Source organism: Schistocerca cancellata, chromosome 1, assembly GCF_023864275.1.
Source record: "Schistocerca cancellata isolate TAMUIC-IGC-003103 chromosome 1, iqSchCanc2.1, whole genome shotgun sequence".
Lineage (NCBI taxonomy): Eukaryota > Metazoa > Arthropoda > Insecta > Orthoptera > Acrididae > Schistocerca > Schistocerca cancellata.
The window spans coordinates 884861026-884887106 of NC_064626.1; the positions used below are offsets into that span (position 1 = coordinate 884861026).

The following is a 26081-nucleotide window of genomic DNA, read 5'->3' on the forward strand; positions in this document are numbered from 1 at the left end:
TCAACTGTGAACTGTCTTGGTGGTCATGTTAGTGTTTTACCAGAATCGATTTTTCACAACAAAATCATGCCAAAGGTTAAGAAGGAAAAGGTGTGCACTTTCAATAGCATTAAACAGTTTCAAAACTGATAGCATCATTCTGCAAAGTGGATATTGCAGTTCATGAAAGCACCAAAGAAACAGAATAAACCAGCACATACAGAACATACATAACCTTAAAAGAACATTCCAAGTTGAAATTTAAGCAAGCTACTCTCCTACACGCATTCACCTCTGGATCTGAAAAGCAGTGATCACTGAATGAGTTCAGTGCGGATCTTGCCATGGCATTAACCCAGCCAGGAATTCCAATCCACAAGATAAACAATCCTGCATTCACATTTCTTGAGAAGTACACACGAAGGTCAATACCAGATCAAAGAATTCTGAGAGAAAGGTCAGTTTATGAGAATCATTTTACAGAATATAAAAGCAGCTGTTGGCAAACATGAAGTGGGATTTGTTTTAGATGGCACTACTGACGAGCTGCACAGATGTATTTTGAATTCCTTGGTTTTTCCAGTATGTGGTGATGGGTAAAACCAATGACTTAAAATTTACAAACTTGAGAAGAAAAATGCCTGCATGATGATGCAGTTATTCAATGATACTTGTGAACCTGTGTCCAGGGCACAAAAAACATGAAAAAAATCAGCTTGTGGAGACTGATAAAGCACACTACACACTTTTGGCTTTCCAATAATTTAAGGGCATGTACGCCAACTTCAACTATGTGACATGTATTACATGATCTACATACGGAGAATTACTTCAGAGTAAACGACTTCATCGCTGGTCTCAAAATTCTGATAGTCTCCTAGTCATCCAGTTTTACATTAAGAAATGACAAGGCACCACATTCCACAGTTTCCAGTCATTACAATGTGGGGTACTTTGATAAGATGTGCCATTTTGTGTGAAAACTGAAAATTACTCATTTGATATGTGCCCTACATTCAATGGATACAGCACCCACCAAGCAGGTCAAACAATTAGTCAACAAATACCTACAAGTTGGGACCTTTTGCAGGATACAGCTACAAGTATTTGCCTGGTGTGATTCAGAGTCTGGAAGAAGATGGTCTGGAGGAGTAGGAACAGTGAAACAAGTTTATGAGTGTTGGAGACATTTGATGGATTTTCTAAAGACAAACTGGAGTTAAATTTGGAGAACCATTCAAATGTAAAAACCTTTGCAACTTTTAATTTTTTTTTTTTAACTCAAATGTCCTGACCACATACGGGGTAGGTTGTAACACAAAATGACGGTTTACAAAACTGCCGAACCTGAGCGACACTGGCGTCAGTATTGGTGATGACAGTGGGCAGATCTCCATCCAAACTGAGGGCTGCCCTGATTTCAGTATACAAGACACACAGTCAAAATATGCTGAATTGAAAGTGACAGGAAATCACTTGTTAAAGGCTACGTGCTACGCACAAAATGGCGATCAGCATTTCCTCGCATCGGTGCAGTTGGCATTAAGTCCGCCATGCCAGCATGGTCGATTGAGAGACCACTATTTCCCATCCCATTTTCCCACTGACACATGATTTGTCCATCAGATGAGATGACAGCACACAAGGGAATAGCACACTGATGTACACCACCATCCCGGCATGCTTCTTTGGTGGCTTTGTTGGCTATGTTGCTTCCCTGTATCCTGATGTGTCCAGGTACCCAGCAAAAGATCACCACCTTTTGAGCCACTGTAAGGAGTCATGGATGAGCTGAATTAACAGTTCTACAGAACACATTTGATGGACTGCTTCTAGTGCACTAAGTGTGTTACAACAGGCAAGAAACCTTGCACCATGATACCTTTCAACCCACTACAGTGCTATCATACTGCCATACAACGCCACACCATAATTTTTGAACTGTTCTATAAGGTGCAACTCTCCTAACAGAGAGAACAGCTGAACAGAAGAGGGCATTTGTTTAGTAGGATCCAACTGTATAAATGACAAATGGCGATGCACATAAAATTGAAGAAGAAGAGTTGTGAAAACATAATCTAGTGTTCAAACTTTTCTTGTATTGTGCTATGCTTACAATCATTTTGGCCTTCTGAAGACACCAAGGTGGCAGCTTGTTCCACCCCTGTGTGTATTCCAAAATCTAATACATCCAGATCCGTGAGACAGTCAGTAGCATGTATCCTGAATGGCTTTGTCACATGGGGCCAATATTCCTAGACAACCACTCAAAGTTAGGGTGGATCACCGCACCAAATGACTGAGGCAGCGCTGAGATTTTCAGGGTATATTGTGTCAGGAGGAGGTGCTGCAGAATCCAGACTGTGGCTCACAAGCCACTCCATACACAATACGAACCAAGCTGGTATAAGAAGCTTCAGTCTATAACCGAATACTCTCATTGTGAACAGTGTCTAACGTCCTGAAATAGGAAATACGAGCTGAACCGTAAGCCACACTCCTTAAGCTAATTGACCTGACAAATGCCCTCTGAAACTGCAGGAGGCAAGAACTGTCAGCTCCCCATGTCTTTATGATGAGGCATTTTAAAATATAATGACTTGAAGCCTTTTATCTGCCAGTTTTTGTAAAATATTGTTCTCATTGTGAGCTCTGGTTCATTAAAACTTTGATGATCATGGTTAAAAGAAAGTCTTCTCTGGTAAGAACCCGAAACCAGTTTTACTAGCCTCAGCTTGGAGCCTCCTGATGGTCAGTTTTAGTTGCCTGAACATTGTAAGAGCATAGGAGCAGAAGCAAAACACACAAGTTGGGTATAATCTGAACATTAGTTTCAACAAATTATTTCATTAGACTTTCACAGAGAAAGAAGCATAATCAAACCGCCAATCATGGGCAATTTTCCTATTTACTGCAATAATGATGGAAGCAGAAGAAATGAATTGGAATTTGTGCCACCGCCAGGACTCTAAACCCAGGTCTTCTTGCTTACTACGCAGAAATGCTAACCATTACATAACCGCAGCACTACAGTCAATGTTTATGCACAAACTACCCAAGTCAAGTGACCTCCCCAACATGAACTTCAACTAATATCTTCATACATCCCCATTTGAATCCCAGCTGTGGCATAAATTTTAATTCATTTCTTCTGCTTCCATCATTATCGTAGACAGAGATGAGACTTAAATGCCTCAGGGAACATTTAATTATAAGATCTATAAAGATCACCGATGATACAGGACTTCTCCATTACGTCCAACGCTGTGGTGGTATTCCAATGTCAGAGAGCCCTGGCAACAGTGACAATGTAGGGGGAAAATAAACGGAAGATATGAATTGAAGAGTGTGCTGGGAAGCACATTTGACTTTGGCAGCTTGTGCAGAAATGTTTACCATAGTGCTATGGTGGTGCAATGAGTTCCTGCCTAGTATGCAAGACAAACCAGATTCGAGTGGCACAAATTTTAATTCATTTCTTCTGCTTCCATCATCACCGTAGACAAAGATGAGAAATTCTCGGGGGAGGGGGATTTAATTATAAGATCCATTTATCTGCATAGAATCACAGCCAATTTTATTCAAAAATGATTTTTAATTGACATATAGTGTACATGATTCCGGAAACACGAAAATCAACATTCTGCATTTCTCAGTGTGATAGACCCTGTAACAAGGGTCGACACAAAGGCTTGTGAAAATGGTTACAAATTGCTGGCATACGAAGGTATATGTATAAATGTGTGGGTGAGATTGTGTGCAACCCATGGCTTCCTGTGTACCTGAGCAATAGGAGAAGACTCAACAGGAAAATGACTTCTGACAAACAAACAGCCCAGAAACACCATGCCAAAAGGAATCTTACAGAGAGCCGAACACAGATGCACACACAGCTGGAGAGATCAAGTGCCCTATAGTTTATTTATACAAAACAGTTTATTCTGTATTATACTATGAATAAATGTGTGTGAGATAGTATACTAGCTGTGTTGTGAAACAAAAGCAGTAGTCAATGTTTCTGATTTGCTAAGCAGGCACTGGCATATAAAATGTGACATTTCCTGGCCATGCCTGTGTGCACTAGCATTGTTCACTAAAGTGGACTATGCGACCATTTTCCAGTTGCCGGAGCAAGTAGGGCACCAATCTGGAGATAATGGACTGGTTTTTCACTTATCACTGAATTGTATGGTAGTCTGGTCATACTAGACTGTTCAAGGGAAAGTCATTTTCCCATGGCATATAATATTTCCCCATTGGAAACAAATTTTTAAAAGAACCAGCAAGAAGCTTCACTATACAATAGCGCTAATAATGGAAGCAGCAGAAGGTCCATGAATAAGCCTACTTCTGCTCGTGTTGCTGATTGTATGAAAGGGCTAAATGTTAAATTATTTTGTGCATCAGTTAGGAGCTCTCAAAATGTAGTCAGCAGGCAGCCCTCCTGCAGTTGAGATGGCTAATCAAGACACCCTATGAGGTGGTGAAGTGTATATCATGTGAATGAATGGTTTTTACTGAAAAAATTGTATTGTCAGTATGGATAGCTTAGAAAGGGTTGGTAAGGCGTGTCCCATGAATGGGCATGGAATTCAGTACCTTCAAGGTTTTCCTCACCGACTGTACCCTTTTTGAGAGAGTGCAAGTGCTTGTTAAGAAAAGGAATCTTACACCAGGATTTAGAGCTATTAGTTACGTAGAGGTAGTGTTCAGTTAATGGAGTGAACTTCATAAGGCTCACTTAGCACATGAACTATGTTTCCAAGGAAATTCTTTCGACCTGCTGACAATTGTTTTCTTGCTGGAGGTATTACCAGAGGAAGTTGCAGAGAACCAATGCTGTACATATTCCACTAAAGTGGTCAGTCTTAAAATAAACTTTGAAGTAAGAGTGGTAGCTACATGGCTTTCAATTATTACTGGACTTATGAATATTTGAATCCTTTTGTGGGTCAACGAGATGTGCAATTGTGAAGAGAACTACTTGAGGTCTGTCAATACATTTCCCATTATATCTCCACCGCAATATGTAGTGTGATTTGCCCTCATGCACAACATATAGATAAGAGCAGATGAATTATGGCCACGGCCAGAAGTACGAATTTGCATAGTCACTGACCCTCTGAGAAGAGTTGCTTTTGCCATGCAGTAGTCTGGTTTGATGCAACTTTACAGAATATTCTCTCCTCAATTTCAACTCTTTTATATTGAAGCCTTGGTCCATCTTTACCACATTAATACCCACACTGCTCTCCACTTAGTAGTTGTGTTGTCTTCAGACCACACACCAGTTCAATGAAGCTCCCCACACTAACCTATGCTGTGTTAAGACTCTCTCTGCATAATCAAATTAAACATTTGATGCCTCAGGGTGTATCCTACAAGTACATCCCTTCAATTTAGTGGACTGGTACATGAAATTTTTTTCACTCAAATTATTTCAGCACCTAATCCTTCGTTACTCTAAGTACTCATGCAACTTTCCCTGTTTTTCTGAAGCTCCAAATTTCAAAAGCTATCCTGTTTTTCTCAGTATTTTTTGTTGTTCACATTTCCCTTCCATATAATGCTGTACATGTTATAAATAATTTCTGATTTCAGATTTATATTAGATTTTTTGAAACACTTTAACAAGCACTTCTTGCTACTGTCACTTGAAACTTAACACCCCATTTATTTGTGCACACCACCATTTATTTGTGCACACCACCATTTATTTGTGCACACCACCATTTATTTGTGCACACCACCATTTATTTGTGCACACCACCATTTATTTGTGCACACCACCATTTATTTGTGCACACCACCATTTATTTGTGGACATTAGTCATCTGAAAAACACTATGTAATGGTTGCCAGAGAACTGATTGGCTTTACCAATACACCTCATTTGGTAGCAAAAAAACAAAGCACCTACATTTTAAACTTTCTTGTCCCCATTAATATATCAAATCTCCATTCACACAACTAATATGAGAGAATAGATGGCTCTTTCTTATTTTCAGAAGGCAAAATTATTACTACTGCTAATAAACATATATGAATTACATGAAACAATCTTTGGTTTTGAAACTTAATATTTCATACCCGTTCCACAATAACTTGCTCTTCGGCAAGGAGCTACAAGTACACATCAGTGTGTCCAGGAAATAAAAATTTCTTCCCACTACAACCTACATTTTTTATGTTGTCAAGACTATTAACCCAATGTCCACTTAAATGACCGCCACCCAGGTGTGGCCATGAGCAAAGTTGATCAGTGGCAGAATATACCATGGCACACGATATTCTTTACTTTAATGGATGAATCACAATCCATGCCACGTGAAGCCTCCAAACAGCAGCTTCTCTGAATTATGTAGAAGTGAACTACATCTTCACAACCATCTGGAATCCTCCTGATCTCATTCTTCACAGAATTGTCTCGGACCCACCTTTCCTTATGTTTCCCAATTCATTCAACCTACTCTCACACATTGCACTCTGCTGTCCCTACATTCTATGCTATTGCTGTACTACCCCTCCTACGGCCAAACCACGAATTATGGCACATCACTATGTACCAAATGCAACACCCCTGCCTGGCCAGGGAGAGCTCTCCTGTTCCCTTGCAGCCTCTTTCTCCTAACCTGGAGCCACCCTCCTGTCCAAAATTGATCTCCATGGAATCTGTGCCAGAACAAGGTTAGTGGGGGCCTACCACAATCTTTCACCAATTCCACCCTCATACTTTAACTCCCTGTCTCATCTATTATTTCAACTTCACAATAGTTGAACGAAGATTTCTGCATACTTGCAATGAGGTGTCGAAACCAACTGCGCGTAGAATTGCTAAAATCTATCTGAACTACAAATCTTAAGGCAGTCATACATTTAACTGTGTGCCTGACAAGAACATTTGCCCAAGCATGCTTGAGTGTGTGTGTAGGACACACTTGCACAAGCATGAGGACTGTACAAGCAGCTTGACACTTGACTGAATTTCAATTATGCTTGCTTGTGCAAGCTTTCAACTATGTATTGCTTCAGTGTGTACCAAGAATATGGAGCCTTAAGCACCCATCTTTCAATAGTTTTCATAGCATGTCTACTGCAAATATTTAATATGGCAATCATTTTTGTTTCTTTAATCACTATATTCCACTTTTGTTTCTTCGTAACCTTGCTGCCAGCTCGACTTTTTCTGGTAAACAAAATGCTTGTACAAGCATGCTTTACCTGTATGTAAAACATTTGCATGCTTGCTCAAGCACATTGCCACAAGCGTGCTTGTCAAGAAAGCATGGAGCTACATGTGTGGATGCCTTTACACATTGAAAGTAAGACAAATGCTCTCCAAGACTGCTAGAGAAAAGTGAGTCAGTGCTTCTGTGTTCAGCGAAAAATGATACCGTGGGGTGAACCAGATTGTTTTCTGATATTTTATTACAATATATGGAAAAAAATCACACACGGCAGCTGGTTTGCACACAACCCTAACATCTCTGCTGTCAGAGGAATATGTCACACCTGTATGCATGTGTTTAAGTATCATGTCAAGAAACGGTCATCCAGGGCCAACAATTTTTAAAAGGCAACAATTATACTGTCACCAAGAAACGATATTTGAATGTTATTCTGAGTTTATGTAATCATGGATGGAAACACTGGCATCAGACTCCACATGTCTAACAGCAAGTCAATACATCAGCCCCACACAAGCCATAGGGTATAAAATTTGGTGTCGAGACTTTTTTTTTTATAGCTAGAGCTTGACCTCCCAAAAGCCAGAATTTAAATCCCCTGTATTATCAAGTGGACAACACCACTGAAGGTTTTTCCAACAAACCTTGAGATCCTAATGTGACACCATGAAGGACTGTTATTGAAGCACCTTTCACCGACATTTACTCAGATACATCACATTGTGCATACACGTGCTACAGAACAAAACAGAATGCCATTTTTTTTACATGAAGCAACAATGGCAAGGAAAAGGGTATCTGTAGAACCCTGGGTTTCTGCTCTTTGTAGAAGCCTGCTAACAGATAAAATCATTGCTAGTGAATCAGGCTAACAGAACATTGACTTATTAATTAACATTTTTAGTTTCCCAGGTAATTAACTTCTCAAAAAGCTATAGTCAAATTTACATTTTCAACTTAATTTAGTATTACCTATCTTGTGTTGTCACCAACAAAGCTATGTGGCAAACACACAATTGCGGTTGAGATAAATGTCAGCACTGTTCATTTGACGTTGCTCCTCTACAGTATAACTTCCAGATGCACTTCATAATGGCCCAATACGAAGGCCGAAACTGGACAATGTGTGAACATAAAGTTTCAGAAGGAGAACTGGACAGGCTTTTAATTAATTAAGGTCATGTTACATTAAAACTGACCAGGATGTCTACCTTGTTTTCCTCACTGATAGTTTCCACACCTCCAAACAATGTGTTTGCAAATGTAATGAAGTATTTTGATCACAATGTGTGTGTGTGTGTGTGTGTGTGTGTGTGTGTGTGTGTGTGTGTGTGTGTGTGTGTGTGTGTGTGAGAGAGAGAGAGAGAGAGAGAGAGAGAGAGAGAGAGAGAGAGAGAGAGAGAGAGAGAGAGAGAGGGGGGGGGGTATTATGAAACTAAAAAGTCATGATGTGGGAACCCGAGTGAAAATCTGAAATGTTCTCTATCTGTCAACAGTTTCCAGCGTGCCAAAAATAATTAAACACTACTGCCAGTTTGCATTAGTGATCTATGTTGTTGACAAATATGAAAATATGTTGTATGCGGTACAGTTTCAATGCCAATCAAATCCAGTGCATTCGCCATTTACCCCTCTTCCCACTCAAAGAACGTGGTATGGCTGTGTGGAAAAGCACAGTCTAAGCACTATGGCACGGCTAATGAGTAGATTTCTTGACCACCCTTGTTTTCGACAAACCATCAGTTGCTTTCTATACTATTATCTGAGATCTGGAAACTGGTGCAAGTTCCCAAAGATTTAAAGTTTGTATTCTGCATTGCAATTTGTACATTGCCCTTTAGCGTCAAAACACTTCAAAATACTACACACATAGCATTAGAGCTGCTTCAAATTTAAGTTAAATTTGACAAATTTCACTGGTACATCTGCATGTTTGTTTGAGAAACTAGTGGATGGTAAACAAGTTTGATTATTTACAGGGTCCTTTGCTTATTAATAAACAAAATTATCATCTACTGTTCAAAGTACTGAAATTCCTCTTGACAGCCTACCCATTCCTCCTATGCCAAATATATAGCAAATAAGCAAAAAGATGTGAATGAAAAATCATCCAACTAAGAACAGTTGTGACACTTATAGCCAACTTCTGGTCCAGTCAGGACTACCCAAAAACAACTTTAAAAATTTTAATGAAAGATACATGTATACGGCACTACTTTCATTTATAATTAAGCCTTAACCTTTTCTGTTTCTACTTATTAGAAGCTGTAATATTCCTTCCTTATATTGACAAAGAATTTGATTATCACTTACTGGTTGTTTAGTCTGCACAAGAGATTCCACATTAACAGCTTTTTCTGTAGGTTCAATTTTGTAGTAGTTCCACTCGTCTTCAGAATCTTCGCCACTGTCTGCTACATTGTCAGGTTCACACTGCCCTGGCACTGAAACACAATACACTGCAAATAGAAATTGTAGGGAGGTGAATGCACATGCACACACAAACACTTTTCACTTACTAAACTAGTTTTTACTGTTTCAAATATTTGGAAACACTAGCTCTCATTGCCAATACTTATCAGTGCCTTGAAGTCAATTTGCAAGTATGACCAAAGCTTGTCCCAAATTTTACTTCCACTATTTTTAAAAATAGCTCATTCCAGACTTAATGGATTATCAACTTCAGATCTACACAAGAATAACACTTTCACATTTTTTGATGTTGTCTATCAACTTCCTGTTTGATTAAACATTTTTGCTTCTGTTATGGTATACTTCCAATGGTGTACTTTTTTCTACTGCTGTTGATATAACCTAGATCCGAATTTTGCACTTTTGGTCCTACTGGTGTGCCTCTCAGCTTGATACCCCAAGCAGTCACTTCAGCCTCAAGCCTATCCTAGCCAGCAGAGATCTCAGGTCAAACACATTTAACTAGGATTGTAACAGACTGACTCCCCACACTATCTAGAATGCATTTTGGTGAGAAACAATTCCCAAAAAGCTGTATCAAGCTGGTTACTTTGCATGTATTAACCATTGCAAGAAATGAAAATGTGGAGTGGACATAGGATGAGAGTGTGTGTTAGTACCCTTCACCCCACTAGGATATAATGAAGCCCTTTAAGTTTGTTATAGTAAATGTAATTAAAATAGTTGAGGCAATGAGACAGATGACATCTTAGATGACTGGCAATTTTATGTGGTATGTGTATTGTTTAGATTAATAAATGTATTAGTCACCTATTACAATGGAAAATAACTCTGCTGTGCAGTACTTCCAATTCTTAAGAGATTCATCTTTAATAAAATTAAATCTGGTCTTTACTGAGAACATCTGATCAAAACTGCATGTACAGACCTTTTACATTCATAGCCACAAAATAATTTTGTTTAATGAAAATTACAAGCACTTTAAACTAGTTACTCATTACACCAATTTACAGTTTAACAGAATCAGTAACCAATCTACACCAAATGTATTGTATACTAATTCTGTGGAGTGCAGCAGAAACCTGGAGAGTGAAGGATGAAGGAAGTATGGTGCTACCATGAAGTTTTTGAGAAGTGTGATAGGAAAAACAAAACTGGAAAAGAAGAGAAATTAAAGTTATTTCCCAGAGAACCTCTACTAGAGCAGAGTGAGGATGAAAAAAATTGGTATGGCTTGTAAAGAGAACATATGAGAAGAGGTACCCTAGAAGAATGCAAAAATTGGTTGGTCTTGGGGAGGAGACCAAACAGCGAGGTCATCAGTCCAATTTAAGTAGGAAAGGATATCGGCCATTCCCTTTCAAAAGAGCCATTCCAGCATTTGCCTGGAGTGATTTAGGGAAATCGTGGAAAATGTACATCAGGATAGCTGGAAGTGGGTATGAACCAGAGTCCTCCCAGATGCGAGTCCAGTGTGCTATAGGAGACAGGGACAGTGTAGCAACAGAAATTATGGTAAGATCAGAAAAGATTAATATGAGGCTTGGCACACCACCCCAATGGCTGGAAAATTTTTAAAAAACTGCTGAAGAACTAATCTGCAGACTCAGTTTCAATCCAGTATAACTCCACAAATTACTAATTTAAAACTACTGATGTATCAATGAAAATTTTCGAAAATATTTAGTAATTGGAAAGATAAAAAACCTACTTACCAAGCACTGGTGGGAGAACACACATATGCTACATTGTGAAAGGTATTTTGTATGCAAGCTTTCAGACCCAGTGGCAACTCCTTTTGGCAGAGGGGTTGAAGAGGAAGGAAGAGGGGTGAAGGGAAAGGACTGGTGAAGTTAAGTCCTTGGATACACAAAACCATTTTATATGTGTGTTCACCTGCCACCACTTAGAAAGTATATCTTATCTTTCCAATTACATTAAATTTCAAACTACAATAATTTACATGTAGATCTGGAGTCCAAACCAATTAAGTACAACATTAATCTCCTTGGAAGCTGCTTCTGTAAAGGATAACCATCTGCCACAAAGTCTGCAAATCTAAGGAAGATACTTTGATAATTTAGCTTAACTGCATGAAATCTCAAGCAGGTACAAAGTTGTACCAAATGGACCCCATTCATGTCAAGAGTTCTAATTATACATTTCAATTAGCCTGATCTTAATTACACAATGTTTTTAGTAACTTATCCATTGATGTACAATAAATGCAACTGATATAAATAGTATATTATCTTCTCTTACGTTTTATGTTCTCTTTAATTATGTCGTGTCACTAATGTGACATTTTCTCATGTGAAGAGACCTGGTACAAATGCTATGTGTAATGAAATTATACAGAAGAGAATCTAGTGTCAATTACCAATTCACGGATTTGGCGACAGTGTGACCATTTCAAAAAGCCTGTACCAATACCCCCTGCCGATAATGCCATCAACAATTTGTAATCTTTTCAGGGAGCAATGCTAAATTTGGAATCTATCGTGTCTTCAGATAATACCAAAATAATGATAGAGATCAAAGAGAGCTGCACAGCAACTGCAAATTATACCTTACATTAAAGTGAATTGTTAATTACTTCATCATACAAAATTCCCACGACCGTACGTTACAAACCTACATTTGACTGTCATGCAGAACACATCAGCCCTTGCAAAATTTCCTAGCTTATATAAAATATGTGACCAAGTTAACATACAGTACTGTGACATTTTATTCCTCATTTTTCCTATTCTCTGTGTGTAGTGGCAAACAGATTAGATACAAATCAGAATGCCCAAATAGGTTGATCTATGTCCCTATGAGTATACAATGTCACGAACCAATTAAGAGAAACTTCAGGTCCACATGATCGCCACACAACAAAAGTTTGACAGCACCAAATGAAAGCAACAAAAACTTACCACCTTGACATTAATCGTCAGAAATGTGTCAACCGAGAAGTCTTAAATAATAGAAAAAGCAAACTGCTACATTAATTTCTGTTCTATTTTCGTAGTATGCCAATGCAACCATCCAAATGGGTGCTAATTTATTTTCCTTTCGGCGTCAGTGAAACCTGTACGTTGGTATACCAGTGCTGTAACGGTATGTAAGTCGAAAACAACAGATTAGAACGTAGTACGTCGCCTTCCGTTTTGTACCTTACACTCATTCTGCACTACAGTTACTTCGTTGGCAATTTACCATCGACTGAAACGAGTTCAGAAAACAGTACAAACCGGCGGGGCCACGCCCAAAAACTAAATGATCGATACCTAAACCTAAACAACAGGTGGAGATAACTACAAGAACCGCGCGTGTACACTTTCATTTTAGTAATTCTATCAACACAGCGTCCAGTAAACAAAACCAGTTGCAAATACGCACTACACTTACACGTTTTAGAAGACAGAATTCAAACAAACAACACTTAAACAACTGTTTCGTCGCTTATAGTGCAATTTCAAATTCAAGCTAACAGTTTGACAGGTTGAAAACTTACGACGCCTGAAATTTCATTGACTGTAGATGGGATACACATACCTACCAGTCCACAAGAACGTTTTTCCTGTTCACTAACACAATGACGGCTCTGGAGGCGTCAGCGGAAAACAGAAATTGGCAAGAAGTGATGGTTCAAAAATAGCACAGTGTCGCAGCTGACGAAGATATAATAGAATTACACAGCACCATGAATAAAGATAATATAATCTGTGCTAACTCTTTCGCTTTCTTTGAATTACTGTTTTAACATACTGAACTTCATTAACATGCCGGAAACTCATAAAATACAGTATCACTGTGCATCTCCGCTGCAACATATTTGGCACCACCTCATAAACGATTGCTTCTTTCAACATTTAATAGACCTTTCTGCAACTGTAGTAGAGATCTAACAACCAATACTACCAAGCGACTTACAAAAGCAATCCACTGGCACAACTTATTCTCTGTCCAGGACCACCTCTGCCAACTGCCTTCGGCTCACTGAGTTATTCACGGAATGGGGCCCTGACGTCTCGCTTTCCTCCCGTAAGATACCGCCACCGTCGTTTGAAAACAGTGGCCGCGCGGCCAATGACAATTCCCGGTCTGTGTAGCCTACATATTCCCGCGAAACTAGTTGCGACGCCAGCTGGAATATTATTTCTTACTGCAGTCACAGTTTAGTATATTACATTTGACAGACTGTGCTGTAGTATGGACGTAATAAAAATTTACACTCAAAGAAATGTGACAGAATGCATCGAGAATAGAAAATAGTGCATTGAGAATGGCTAGCCACTAGCCGAAATCTGGATTTGCGTAATGAAATCTTAAAAAAGGACGACTTATTGCTGCACTCTATAATTTATAAGTCACATAACAGTCGCTGAGTACACCCACTTTCCGAATGGAAGGTAACCAGATGATAAAAATTTATATATATGGATAACGCAACAACGCAGAAATCTAGATTTCAGCCGGGTAACAGTCAAATATTGGTTTAATACGCTAGTCTAAATCCACTGGTAATGCACACACAAACCTTTTTTGGGCATTGTACAATGTTTCCATTACAAGTGGAATATTATTTCTGCAAAACAAGAGTTTCAAGATGCGGAACATTCTTTAAGGGACCCATTGAGTTATTTCAAAAAACGAAAAATCCATCTGCATTTGTTTACACGACGATCTGCTTCGATTGTCTCGTTACAATGTTACAATAACTGGAATTTATCTGCCTGTTCCATTCACAATCTTCGTGGTACCTCTCTGTCACATTTCTATAAATGTTACGCGGGCTAGTAGTTACGTTCTCGAGGTAAAGGGGCAATAACTTATGTATGTAGCATGCTGAATAACATTGATTGTAGAGGAAGGTTCCTTGGTGACAAAGTGTTACATTACATAATATAAATATCGTTATTTTTCTTAGATTCCATTTTGAGAAACTCTTGGAAGGATTATTTTAATTAGACACCATCATCATCTTTGTCATTGCGGCTGTAATTTATTGCATAGTTTGTGCATCGGGCGTTTATTAAAGAACATGTTGATATTGTCATAATGATATTGTGGCCTATAATTGCAAAGTATTATTTTGCGACTTTCAGTAATCCCGAAATAAATTCTTCATTGTGGTGTAACTCGAAATACTCTGTCCACTTTTGAAGAGCTGAAGGCATTTTAAAGGCAATTTCGTTTTTTCTTTGTTCCACGAATTCCGTGAAATTCTGCAACTGATTAAAGAATTTTCTGTCAGCTTAAGTTTTTTCCCCCTCCTAATTATCAAGATATTCCTCTTTTTACTTATTCCTGGCGCGTAAGTCATCAGCTTGAAATGGGTCTAGTTGTGGGTTCTCTATTTTATCGCTAGAAGTCCTAGCAAAAGCCAGATAGGTCGGAATTTATTACCGGATGGATTAAAGAGAAAGATTTCATTTGTTTATTACAGGTAAACTATAAAAGATACACATTGCGCATGTCACTGTATAGAGTAAAGTTCAAAGTTTTGACACAGCTGCGCTGCTGTGTGCAGCAACATGGCGACTACACAATGATTTTTTAATTTGAGCACGTATAACGTACATTCCTCCGTAGATTCAGCAAGAAGCCGCCACTGCACAAGCTTCGTAGGTTGTGCTCCAAAAATGAACAGCATGGAGACAGAAGTGATGACACTTTCTGCAGGACCTGGCCATCATTTTGCAGGACAATGCTCAAGCACGTAGAGTGCAAGCTGTTACTGATTTGTTTGAATAATGGTGCTGCTAAGTTGTTATACCACCTACTGCACTCCCCTGACTTAAGCCCTTGTGAGTTCAACTCAGTTTCGAAAATGAAGGACACACTTCACGACATTCGCTTCAGAACTGCTACAAATTCGTCGGGCAACAGACCGCGCCTCTCAAACTGTCAACACAACTGGCACTGCTAAGAACGTCCTACGACTTCCACATCGCTGGCAACGGGTTGTACACAATGCTGGTGACTACTTTGAAAGTCAGTAAAACTTTTAAACACCTATCTATTTTGTACGAGCTGTAAATAAATAGTTGCCACTATTAAATTCCAACCCTCGTATATGAAAAGGAAAGAACTGGTCGGCCGCACACATCTAACGAAAATGTCGAGTGTACCCGTGAATGCGTTCACATGGAACCCTCAAAGCCCACAACACGGGCAGGCCAGGAACTTACAACTTTCTCAAACAATGATACATGTCCTGAAACGGCACCTGCATATGAAGGCTTGTTGCTGTTACTGCAGCAACTGCGTCCCGGCAGCCGTTAAGTCTGTACGAATCTTAACCTTCGCTGCTCCAGTGTTTAGCCGAGGACACTATTTCCGAACTACTCATGTTTTTAGACGATTCAACGTTTCATCTATCGGGGAAATAAACCGCCATAATGAAATGTTCTGGGGGTCAGAAAACTTGGTGTCGTCGTCGAATATGAAAAAGACCCACCGAAACTGAATGTGTTTCGTGCTGTTTTATGTCCACAAAGTTTATGGGCCTTTCTTTTACGCGGAGGAAACTGTGACATGAATGTCATACCTGGCCAGAATGGAAAATTGGTTGTTTCCTCAACTTTACGTAGATTCCAATGATTTTATTTTTATACGCGAGGGCGCCACGCCTCACTTGGTTGAGGTGCGGCGTTGTCTTAACAACACCATCCCACAAAATTCGATTGGAGAATATGGACAAGATCTTGTCCATTGCTTTTGGCGTCCCAGGACACGAGACCGCACAGCTTGCTATTTTTTTCCCCTGTGGGTGGTGGTACATAAACGATTATCTTTGTCCCGCCTATGGCAGCTACTCTTCAAGAGCTGAGAAATTAATTGTTGAAGCCATCGATTCAATAAACAGTGACCTGTTGATTCGTCTGTGGAATGAAATGGACTGCCTCGAGCAACGCCTGGTGCTCATGTTGAGTGTATGGTATAGTGTCTGTGCGAACATAAAACTCTGAACCTTTCTCTATCCAGTGACGCGCGCAATTTTTCATAGTTTGTCTATAACAAACAATTGAAATCTCCGTTTTTTGATCACACTATATATTTGGGCCGACACGACCGTAAAAATGCCGACACCTGGGAACTCTAGGCGGGGGGCAGTGCTTTGTGTAGCTTAGGTGCCAACATATTACGAGCAGACAACGCCAGGCTTCCATTAGTAAACTGCGTTTGACAAGTAATGGGATAGCGATATGCGCATATACAGATGGCGGTAGTATCGCGTACACAAGGTATAAAAGGGCAGTTCATTGACGGAGCTGTCGTTTGTACTCAGGTGAGTCATGTAAAAAGGCGTCCGACGCCATTATGAGCGCACGACGGGAATTAACAGATTTTGAACGTGGAATCTTAGGAGAGAGACGTATGGGGTATTCCATTTCGGAAATTGTTCCGAGATCCAAAATCTCACGAGTGTGCCGAGAATGCCAAATTTCAGGCATTACCTGTCACCACGGACAAAGCAGTGAGCAACGGCCTTCACTTAACGGCTGAGAGTAGCGGCGTTTGCGAAGCGTTGTCAGTGCCAACAGACAAGCAACACTGCGTGAAACAACCACAGAAATTAAAGTGTGTGTACGACGAACGTATCCCTATCCGTTAGGAAAGTGTAGCTTTAATGGGCTACGGCAGCAGACGACCGACGCGAATGCATTTGCTAACAGCACGACGTCGTCTGTAGCACCTCTCCTGGGCTCATGACCACATTGGTTGAATCCTAGACTGGAAAGCAGTGGCCTGGTCGGAAGAGTCCCGATTTCAGTTGGTAAGAGCTGACGATATGGTTCGATTGCAGCACAAACACCACGAAGCCATGGATGGACCCAAGCTGTCCGTTAAGCACTGTGCAAGCTGTTGGGGACTCCATAACGGTGTGGGCTGTGTTTACATGTCGTCCAACTGAAGCGATCACTGACTGGAAATGGTTATGTTCGGCTACCTAGAAATCATTTGCAACCATTCACGGACTGCATGTTCCCAAACAATGATGGAACTTTTATGGATGACAGTGCGCCTTGTCACCAGGCCACAATTGTTCGCAATTAGTTTGAAGAACATTCTGAAAAATTCGAGTGAATGATTTGGCCAGCAGTCGAACATTTATGGGACACAACTGTGAGGTCATTTATTGCACAAAATCCCGTACCGCAATTACGGATGAGTACAGAGGCAGCGTGGCTCAATATTTCTGCAGGAGACCTCCAATGACTTGTTGAATTCGTGGCACGTCGAGTTACCGCACTACACCGGACAGGAGATGGTCCGACACGATACCAGGTGGTGCCCCGTGACTTGTCACGGCTGGTGCGAGCAGCGCAGCCGCGGAGTACTCACGGAGAGAAGCGGCGGGCGGCGTGGGCGCCTCCTGGCGCGGCTCTGCGGCCGGGTCCAGGTCGGACAGCTGCTGGCGCTGCAGCTCGCCGTCGTCGACGCTCGTCTCGGGGCCCAGGTCGTCGTCGTGGTCGTGCTCGTGCTGGTGGTGCTGCTGGTCGCGCCGCTCGTGTCCGCGGAGGCTCTCCGGCGGATGCAGCAGCGCACCCCCGCCCATATCCATGTCTCGTGCCGGTCGCAGCAGCGCCACGATCACGCTGATATTGTCCGTAGAGCCCTGCTCCTTGGAGAGGCACACCAGCTGCTCGCTCAGTCCGCTCACGTCGTCTGTCAACATACCACAGGCAGCAGTCACTACACTGGCACTCTTCTAACAACTCGAGTCAGTCGAGTTTATTTATACACTACAGTTTCCGACTGATACTTTATAACATAGAAGGGAATTATTACACGATTATTCGCAGTGGCAAACGGTGGCGATTATTCTAAATAACAGCACGGTTCCACAGCTGGATCAGTTGTTAACCTTTTTGCAGGTTCGGCACTTAGGCCTTTTTGAAACACCTGGAATTACATATCAGATCAACAGTCAACTGAAGCAAGTTCTGTCAACACACAGGTCTGTGCAGTTTTAGTGTTAGCTGTTTGACTGCACCAGCTGTAAATTAGGAATGGTATTGTAAGACTTACCTAGTTTTTTTCGGAAGTTTTATCCATTATGGAAGTGGAACGCTGCAGCCGTGACGAATAAAGGTTTCCAGAAATATCTGCTACCAGTAGCTTTTTGTTTTATACTTCAGTTGTTATTTTCCATTATCGACTAGCAACTTATCAAAATGGTTCAAATGGCTCCAAGCACTATTGGACTTAACATCTGAGGTCATCAGTCCCATAGACTTAGAACTACTTAAACCTAACTAACCTAAGGACATCGCACACATCCATGCCCGAGGCAGGACGACTGTAGCAGCAGCGAGGGCCCGGCGGCGACTTATCAAATAGTAATATTTATTGCACGTTTGCATTATCGTGGGAGTCGTCAGCGATTCGAAATCGGTAACGGAAAATAAAAACTGAAGAATAAAACGAAAGGAGACTGGCTGTAGTAATTTCTGGAAACCTTTAAACAATGTATCTCCTCATGACTAGACCTAACAACTTAATTTTTTATTGGGACACTAATTTGCAGACAGAACTTACTATTTAATGTTATTCTCTTACGTAATTTCCAGGTCTTTGTAAATGGCTAATAGCCAAATAACAACGAAAGTTTCAAATTCAGCCATTTGAGGAATACATTTAGTCATTTATATAATTCATGCAAACTGAGTGCCCACAAACAACACCATTACAGTCAATTTTTTTCCAGTAAAGCCAGGGGCTTCCACCGTCGAAACATAGCAAATTAATAAAAAATCTGCCTGCAGCTATCAGTAGAAGCTCTTAACGTATGGTGCATAAGACGAAGTCTGCATTTTCAACACGTAAAAATCGGCATCAGGTAAACCGGATTGGTACTATATTAAATCAACATGACTTCCACCAACAGTTTACTCCAGACATTTCACACTGCGCGGTGGCCAGGTGTTGTGGGGTCCTTTGGCGGCAGACGGGTGAAGCCAGGTGACTCACAGGGCGACCTGTTTTCTCCTCGGCCTGTGCCGAGTTCGAAACCTGGTGACTTTCACAGTACTCACTCTCCGCCTGCTGAGTAACTGCAGATGCCAGTTCCTTCGCAGCCATCCATTTAATCCCAGCAACACTACAAAAATTTCCAAGCCACAGTACACACTGCGGTTATACTAAGCATCGCACCCAAGACGGCTATTCCATTGAATAGATGTATCTAAAGCTAGAGGTTTGCTATTTTCCTAGCTTACGAAGTGTCACAAGATGTGAAATGCAAATAACTTCAAATAAAATGTGCAACGGAACCTCTGGTTTGGATGAGAGTCCCCACGACACTTTCGCACTTCTCTTTAGATGTTCTTTTATCACCTCTGCCGGACTGAGAAGCAATTTGAAGTATCCCAGATATGTAATGGATGTTGCTGTTTAAGTGGTTTTTCGGCAATTTTATAATTAAAAATTGGACGGTCTTAGCCACATTTATGTCCAGTAAGTTAATTTGTTTATGCTGATGGTGAACTGTTTCTCACTGCACCAATCATGAATGCTCTCCAGGTGTTGCAGTATTTCACTGGAATTTTCTAGCGTTGCAACTTCTCTATACACAACATCTATAAACAGCCTCATGGAGCTTCTGACATCCACTAGGTAATTTGAACACATTGGGGACAGTAACGATTCTATAACACGACCGTGGTGTAGGCCAGTAACTAGTTTTACATATGAAGATTTCTCTCTTGTTAACAAGGACAGGATGTGCTTTACTTGCTAGGAACTCTGTTCAAATGAAGCTGATCTGATATTCCGTACGCTATTATTTTATTCACTAGGCGAGACTCCTGAATTGTGACGCCTACCGGAAGTCGATTAACGCTGATTAAGCCTGGGCGCCATTAACAACTCCCTTCTGGGTCTCATGGACGAATAAATCTGTTCATAAGATCCTGCAGAATGTCAGCTGATTCCTACAACGGAGATTTTTGGCCTCAGAAAGGTCTAATATGTGATCAGAAAACTTGTACCAAAATTTGACAACAGAGGCGTCATTGATATAGGCCTACAGTTGTGTGCATCAGTTGGATGACACCCTTTGAAAATTAGAATGCCCTGCGCACTTATCCAACCACTTCGAACACTTCGTTCCTCCAGCGACCTACTATAGACTGCGTTTGTTTTGTTGTCTATTACGTACTCCTTATGTCATTTTGGTGTTCGTGCGACGACTGAAAGAAGACGTTGTAATACAACCTTTCTCGGTGAAGCAATTCTGGAATACGGAAATCAGTATTTCTATCTTCAATCATCCCCAGTTTCAGTGCCAAAATAGTCACTGAAGGCCTGGGTAGATGACTGATCTGTTTATAAAATTGACAAACCAAAACTTGTGTGTTTTGCCACAAAGCTACAACAAATATAGCGCCTGATGCCGTGTAGCATGGAAGAATGATTTAATAACCAGTTCTTTAATATTAAATGCTCACTTTCCACTGGAACTTTTCTGACGGAGCACCAGCAAGATGTAAAGGTGAACACTTATCCAATGAAAACGCGTTAGTCTCATTGCGAAACCGTTTCCCAGCCCTATGTACTCGAGGAGGAAGATCTCAGTGACCGAATAAATCAATGATTTGCGGCAAACTAAGTTTCTTTGCCAACTATACAACATCCTTCAGAGGTGCTCCCTTACGTTGGCTACAACCTATCCATGTGGCACAGCCAGTTTGGTCGCCATATGGTGCAGTGGCCTTTTCGCGTCGTTAGCGTTCTACTCATGGCAGGCCAATGAGAACACAACGCTCAAGCTGGTGGTGTCCTTTCGCGTCAAAACCATCCGAGTACTGTAAATACGCATTGTTCCCTTGAGAAGTGCAATTCTTGCGTGAAACAATGAGCGGTGGTGTCTCGTTTAAGGGTCGACCTGTCCCTGCAGAGCCATTGCCCCCGAGTGGCTCGCTGTGAAAGTGGTCCGTGCAGTGAAAGCGCAGAGCTATCTTTAGGTCGGCTCCAAGTAGCTACACGCGGAACTAAGTTAGGTGTGCTAAGATGCGACTGGAACTCTAACCTCCTGAGAATGAAGAACGGTGGAGATCTGATTGCCGACTGCTCCACTTTTCACAACTAATCTGAGTGTAGTGATTGGTCGACGAGTTTTTTTCGCAGCACATGCGACTACAGTATTTCTGGTATCCGAATAACGGCATAATATGTGACATTCAGGTCAAAATAAATTGAAACTGCTGTGCTCCATCAGTTTCGACATAGATGAAAATTCAGAGAAAGTTTCCGGGGCAGGTCCATTGTTGCGATATTGATTTCGTTGGACACACAACCGGCCGTAAAACTTAACATTTTTTTCAAGGAATGCCATTTGCTAACAAGGGAAGAATACACTCTTTTAAGGGGTCGCCGATGTTGCTTGCCTTTCGCACGAGTGTAGTATACTTTGATGTAGTAAGTGATGCTCTAGTACGGAGTGCAAGAGTTTTCGAGAAATCTAGGTTCAAAGTTTTGCGAGTCTAATGAATACTGTACGCGAGCGTCATATGTCGAGCAGTGGCGGTTAACACAATCGGCTAAATAGGGAACCGTAAGTGGGCGTTGTTTCTTTTCTTCCACCAAAAACTTGTCTCGCTACAACGGATAATGTTTTTTTTTTTCGGAAAGCTACAACAATCATTGTGGTATATTCCTGGAATCGGTATGAAATGTATCGCGAATACAGTATACATTACTCAAAGCAGCTACGGAGGGCCCATTGTGTGACATCACTGCAAGCCGTACATTAATGTATCAATTAACAGTTGTACTTTTCCATCACGATACCTTATTATGCCTCCATTACAAAACGCCACGAATGTAAAATTATTTTCATTGTTCTTATTTATCCTTTAGGAAGAAGGACGATTCGTTTTAACTGTAGAAAGGTTTATGTAAGATATGACAAAAATGGACAGGTGCCAGTAGGACTCGCGCTCTGGAAGTTACTGTACATTTCGCTCTTCGATCATTAATTTAGTTACATTTTCGGAAAAGTATTATTTTGGAATTGCGGAAAATAAAATGTGTTCCCGGAGACTACTGAAGAGTTTAGGCACTTCTAGTTAGCAACGAAAATACCGAGTATATGTTCACATTTTTATGAACATCATCAGAAATAAGCTACAGTTTAGATGGAAGCAAATATATCAACCATGGCCTCAAGTGGATTGGCAAAATAAATTCTAAACCACGCTGTGCAGACCAAAACAGTTCAAATGGTTCAAATGGCTCTGAGCACTATGGGACTCAACATCTAAGGTCATCAGTCCCCTAGAACTTGGAACTACTTAAACCTAACTAACCAAAGGACATCACACACATCCATGCCCGAGGCATGGTTCGAACCTGCGATCGTAGCGGTCGCGCGGTTCCAGACTGTAGCGCCTAGAACCGCTCGGCCACCCTGGACGGCTACCAAAACAGTCACAACCGCAGTCTCTACCTGAAATCTAGTCTGTAATTTTCTGCCATTTCCCTCTCCCTGACTCAAATGGTGTATGTACCACTACCCAAGATTGGCAGAAGAGTAGCAATGAAATACAGGTAACTACTACAACAGAAGGAAGAATTCACCATAGGATTTTGCGAAGCCACCGAAAAACTCAGAGCCCCCGCTGTTCCCGAATCCACTGCTGGACCTCGCTCGGCTGGGAGAGAAATAGACCCAGCCATCCGATGCACCAATGACAGGTTTTAACAGCTACGCTTAAACATGATTCCGAAAATCTTCGTGCTATTCAGCTTAGTAGCCTAAAATTTGTTAGGGCTGCTATTCTTTGGCCTTAACAGTAGCAGCCTTAGTTACTTCATCGTTGCGACAGTAATAAAAGAATATCACTCTCCGCTGAATCATTCGTCGCACCTGACGAATGCATCCAGTTAGAGCAGGCGGCATCTTCTGCTTCGCCCATGTCCCGCTTGACAGGAATGTCCAAAGCTAAGGGAGACAGCATCAAACGCTGGCAACTTGTCCTGTCTTACTGTGCTGAAGTCAATAGTGAAGATCAACTTGCATGGCCCGCTAAGCAGTAGCGAGTTGTGCGATGTAACGCAGTGGGGGATTCATTCTAAGATACGAACCTTGGTTGCACTATCATACGCTTCCGGTCTGAGAGCCAGCTTCAGCTAAGTCTCTGGCAGCGGCGGTTTTCTTGGCACGCGTCCGCGGCCGGCAGTGTTCCCGCGCAGACGGCAGCAGGCGGCCGGCCGGCGTGACGTCAGCGCACCGCCTGACTCACTGGCGGCATTGCCACGCTGCCCCAGCCCATGACGCAACGCCGTGCGTGCTAAGGTCACCAACGACAGCCCCCACTTCTATCGGAACGCATCTCCGGAGGTCACGTCGCAGTCACTAATCAAATTCAACACTAACTTGTCACAGCAGTGTCCTTATCCTCATATAGAGCAATCGCTTTGAGACCGAACACATGTACCTTACTGCTAAAGCGTGTCACAGTTCTTTTTGCACGGCCGAATCGACCGAGATGGTGCAGACACAGAAACTGATTACGGATTCGGCAGTGTTGAAATCCTCGTCCAGCCAAATTTAAGTGTCGCTACCTAAATTAAATGGGGTTGTTAACACCGATTCCCAGCTCGTGCTCCGTTTCTGTTGACATCGACGAGGCGTCAACTGTAATATTTTCTTGTGCTTGTAATACATTGATAAGCGGATAGGCGGAAGTGGGAACTACGGGTGTTGATAGAATATCGATACATATTCCAAGAAGTATCGATAGATATATTGCACGAACATATCGATATACCGGTATCACACAGGCAGCATAGAGTGCCGATATTTTGATTTTACATTATATTTTTACGCAATCTTCGATAAATATTTGAAATTGGAGTAGAGCATAGTTTTACTTTCAATGTGTCGAGGAGTCTTACTACTTTCTGAGCCTTCATCATGGCACAAAGAAGTAGTCCGATTGTACTGGGTGGGTGTGTGAGTGGGTGGGTGTGTGAGTGTGTGTGTGTGGGGGGGGGGGGGGGGTTATGAATGCAATAACAAGACATCCGATGTGAAGAAATAGCACACCACCCGCGTTAAGAAACAATTTTTAACGCAATTAGTGTGCTATTTCTTCACATCGGCATTCCTCAAAAACAGTTGTTGAAACTGATCAAAAGAAACCTAAATGACGAGATTGGTCTTTGTGGTGGGCAGAGAAGTGTGAGGGAAAATGCTCGGTGGTAAAAACAGAAACTGCAACGTTTAACTACACTACGCAATTTTGACATTACTGCTAGGTCGCTGGCGTTCGCAGAAATGAAAAAAAAAAACCGGAAGTCGTTGACTTGTAGAGTTCCAGACAAAACCGACACGAGATGAAACCGAGCGACGGACCCATCGGACACCTTTTATTGTGCCACTTACCTGCAGTTATCATTGTCGGCAAAGTGGTTATCGCCAAGCGTGAACGTGCATGGTTTCCCTTTCAATTCTTGTTCTAAGGAGGGATAATGAGGCTGATAGCTTGTTGATGTACAGAATACCTAATAATAAATCAATACTTACACATACAACTCTAAAACTGGCATAATGTTTACAATATTTAGGCGATCTTTTACAGCCTGTCGATACTTTCTCGTCTACTTATCGATATTTATTTCGATATATCGAGGGCCAATAATGACATATCTTTTTTAAATATCAATACATCTGATTCCCGATATTTTTAAAAATATCAACAGTCCTAGGCGAACCGAGTCGACGCATACCTTACGTTTCTTGTCCATCTCACGTAAGGCCTTCGCTACAGCTGTGGTACGTTATTGTGCATCCATGACTACTCTGACATCTTAAAAGCCGTAACCAACTAACCCACGCAAGTGCAACGTAAAAACAGTGTTTACTGGTTGTCTTCAATTGCCCATACTACTGCTCCGTCCTCTTAAGTGCGCACTTCTCATCTGGTGGAGTCAGTCGTAGCTCATGAGACCAAAGGGGGAGAATTTCTGATACCTAGTATTCGACCAGGAAATTTTCCAATGGGCGTAAACACTGTAAACTATGATATCTGTACGGCGCGAAAATCGGCTGTTCATCCTAAATAATGGAGAGTGCGAGGTCATCCACATGAGTGCTAAAAGGAATCCATTAAACCGCGGTAACACTGAAAATGACTCAAATCTAAAGTCCGTAAATTTAACTAAATAGCTAGAAATTACAGTTACGAACAACTTAAGTTGGAAAGAACACACAGAAAATGTTGTTGGGAACCAAAGGCTGCGATTTAGTGGTAGAACACTTTGAAAGATGCAACAGATCTACTAAAGAGACTGCCAACACTACGCTTCTCAGCTATCTTTTTGAGTACTGCTGCGCTGTGGAGATTGTTTACCAGGTAGGATTAACGGATTACATCGAGAAAGTGCAAAGAAAAGCAGCACGTTTTGTATTATCGACAAATAAAGGAGAGAGTGTCACGGACATGATTCACGATTTGAGGTGGACATAATTAAAACAGG

The 26081-nt window shown here is 41.3% G+C and overlaps 1 protein-coding gene across 1 annotated transcript in view; it reads right to left on the reverse strand.

The window, feature by feature from the left end:
• The window catches only part of LOC126190642 (calponin homology domain-containing protein DDB_G0272472-like), a 1063014-nt gene that overhangs the window by 24703 nt on the left and 1012230 nt on the right, over positions 1 to 26081 (reverse strand). Inside the window, 4 exon segments of the mRNA XM_049931066.1 lie at positions 9480 to 9610; positions 17940 to 17964; positions 17967 to 18008; positions 18010 to 18263. Coding sequence (XP_049787023.1) covers positions 9480 to 9610; positions 17940 to 17964; positions 17967 to 18008; positions 18010 to 18263 — 452 coding nt within the window.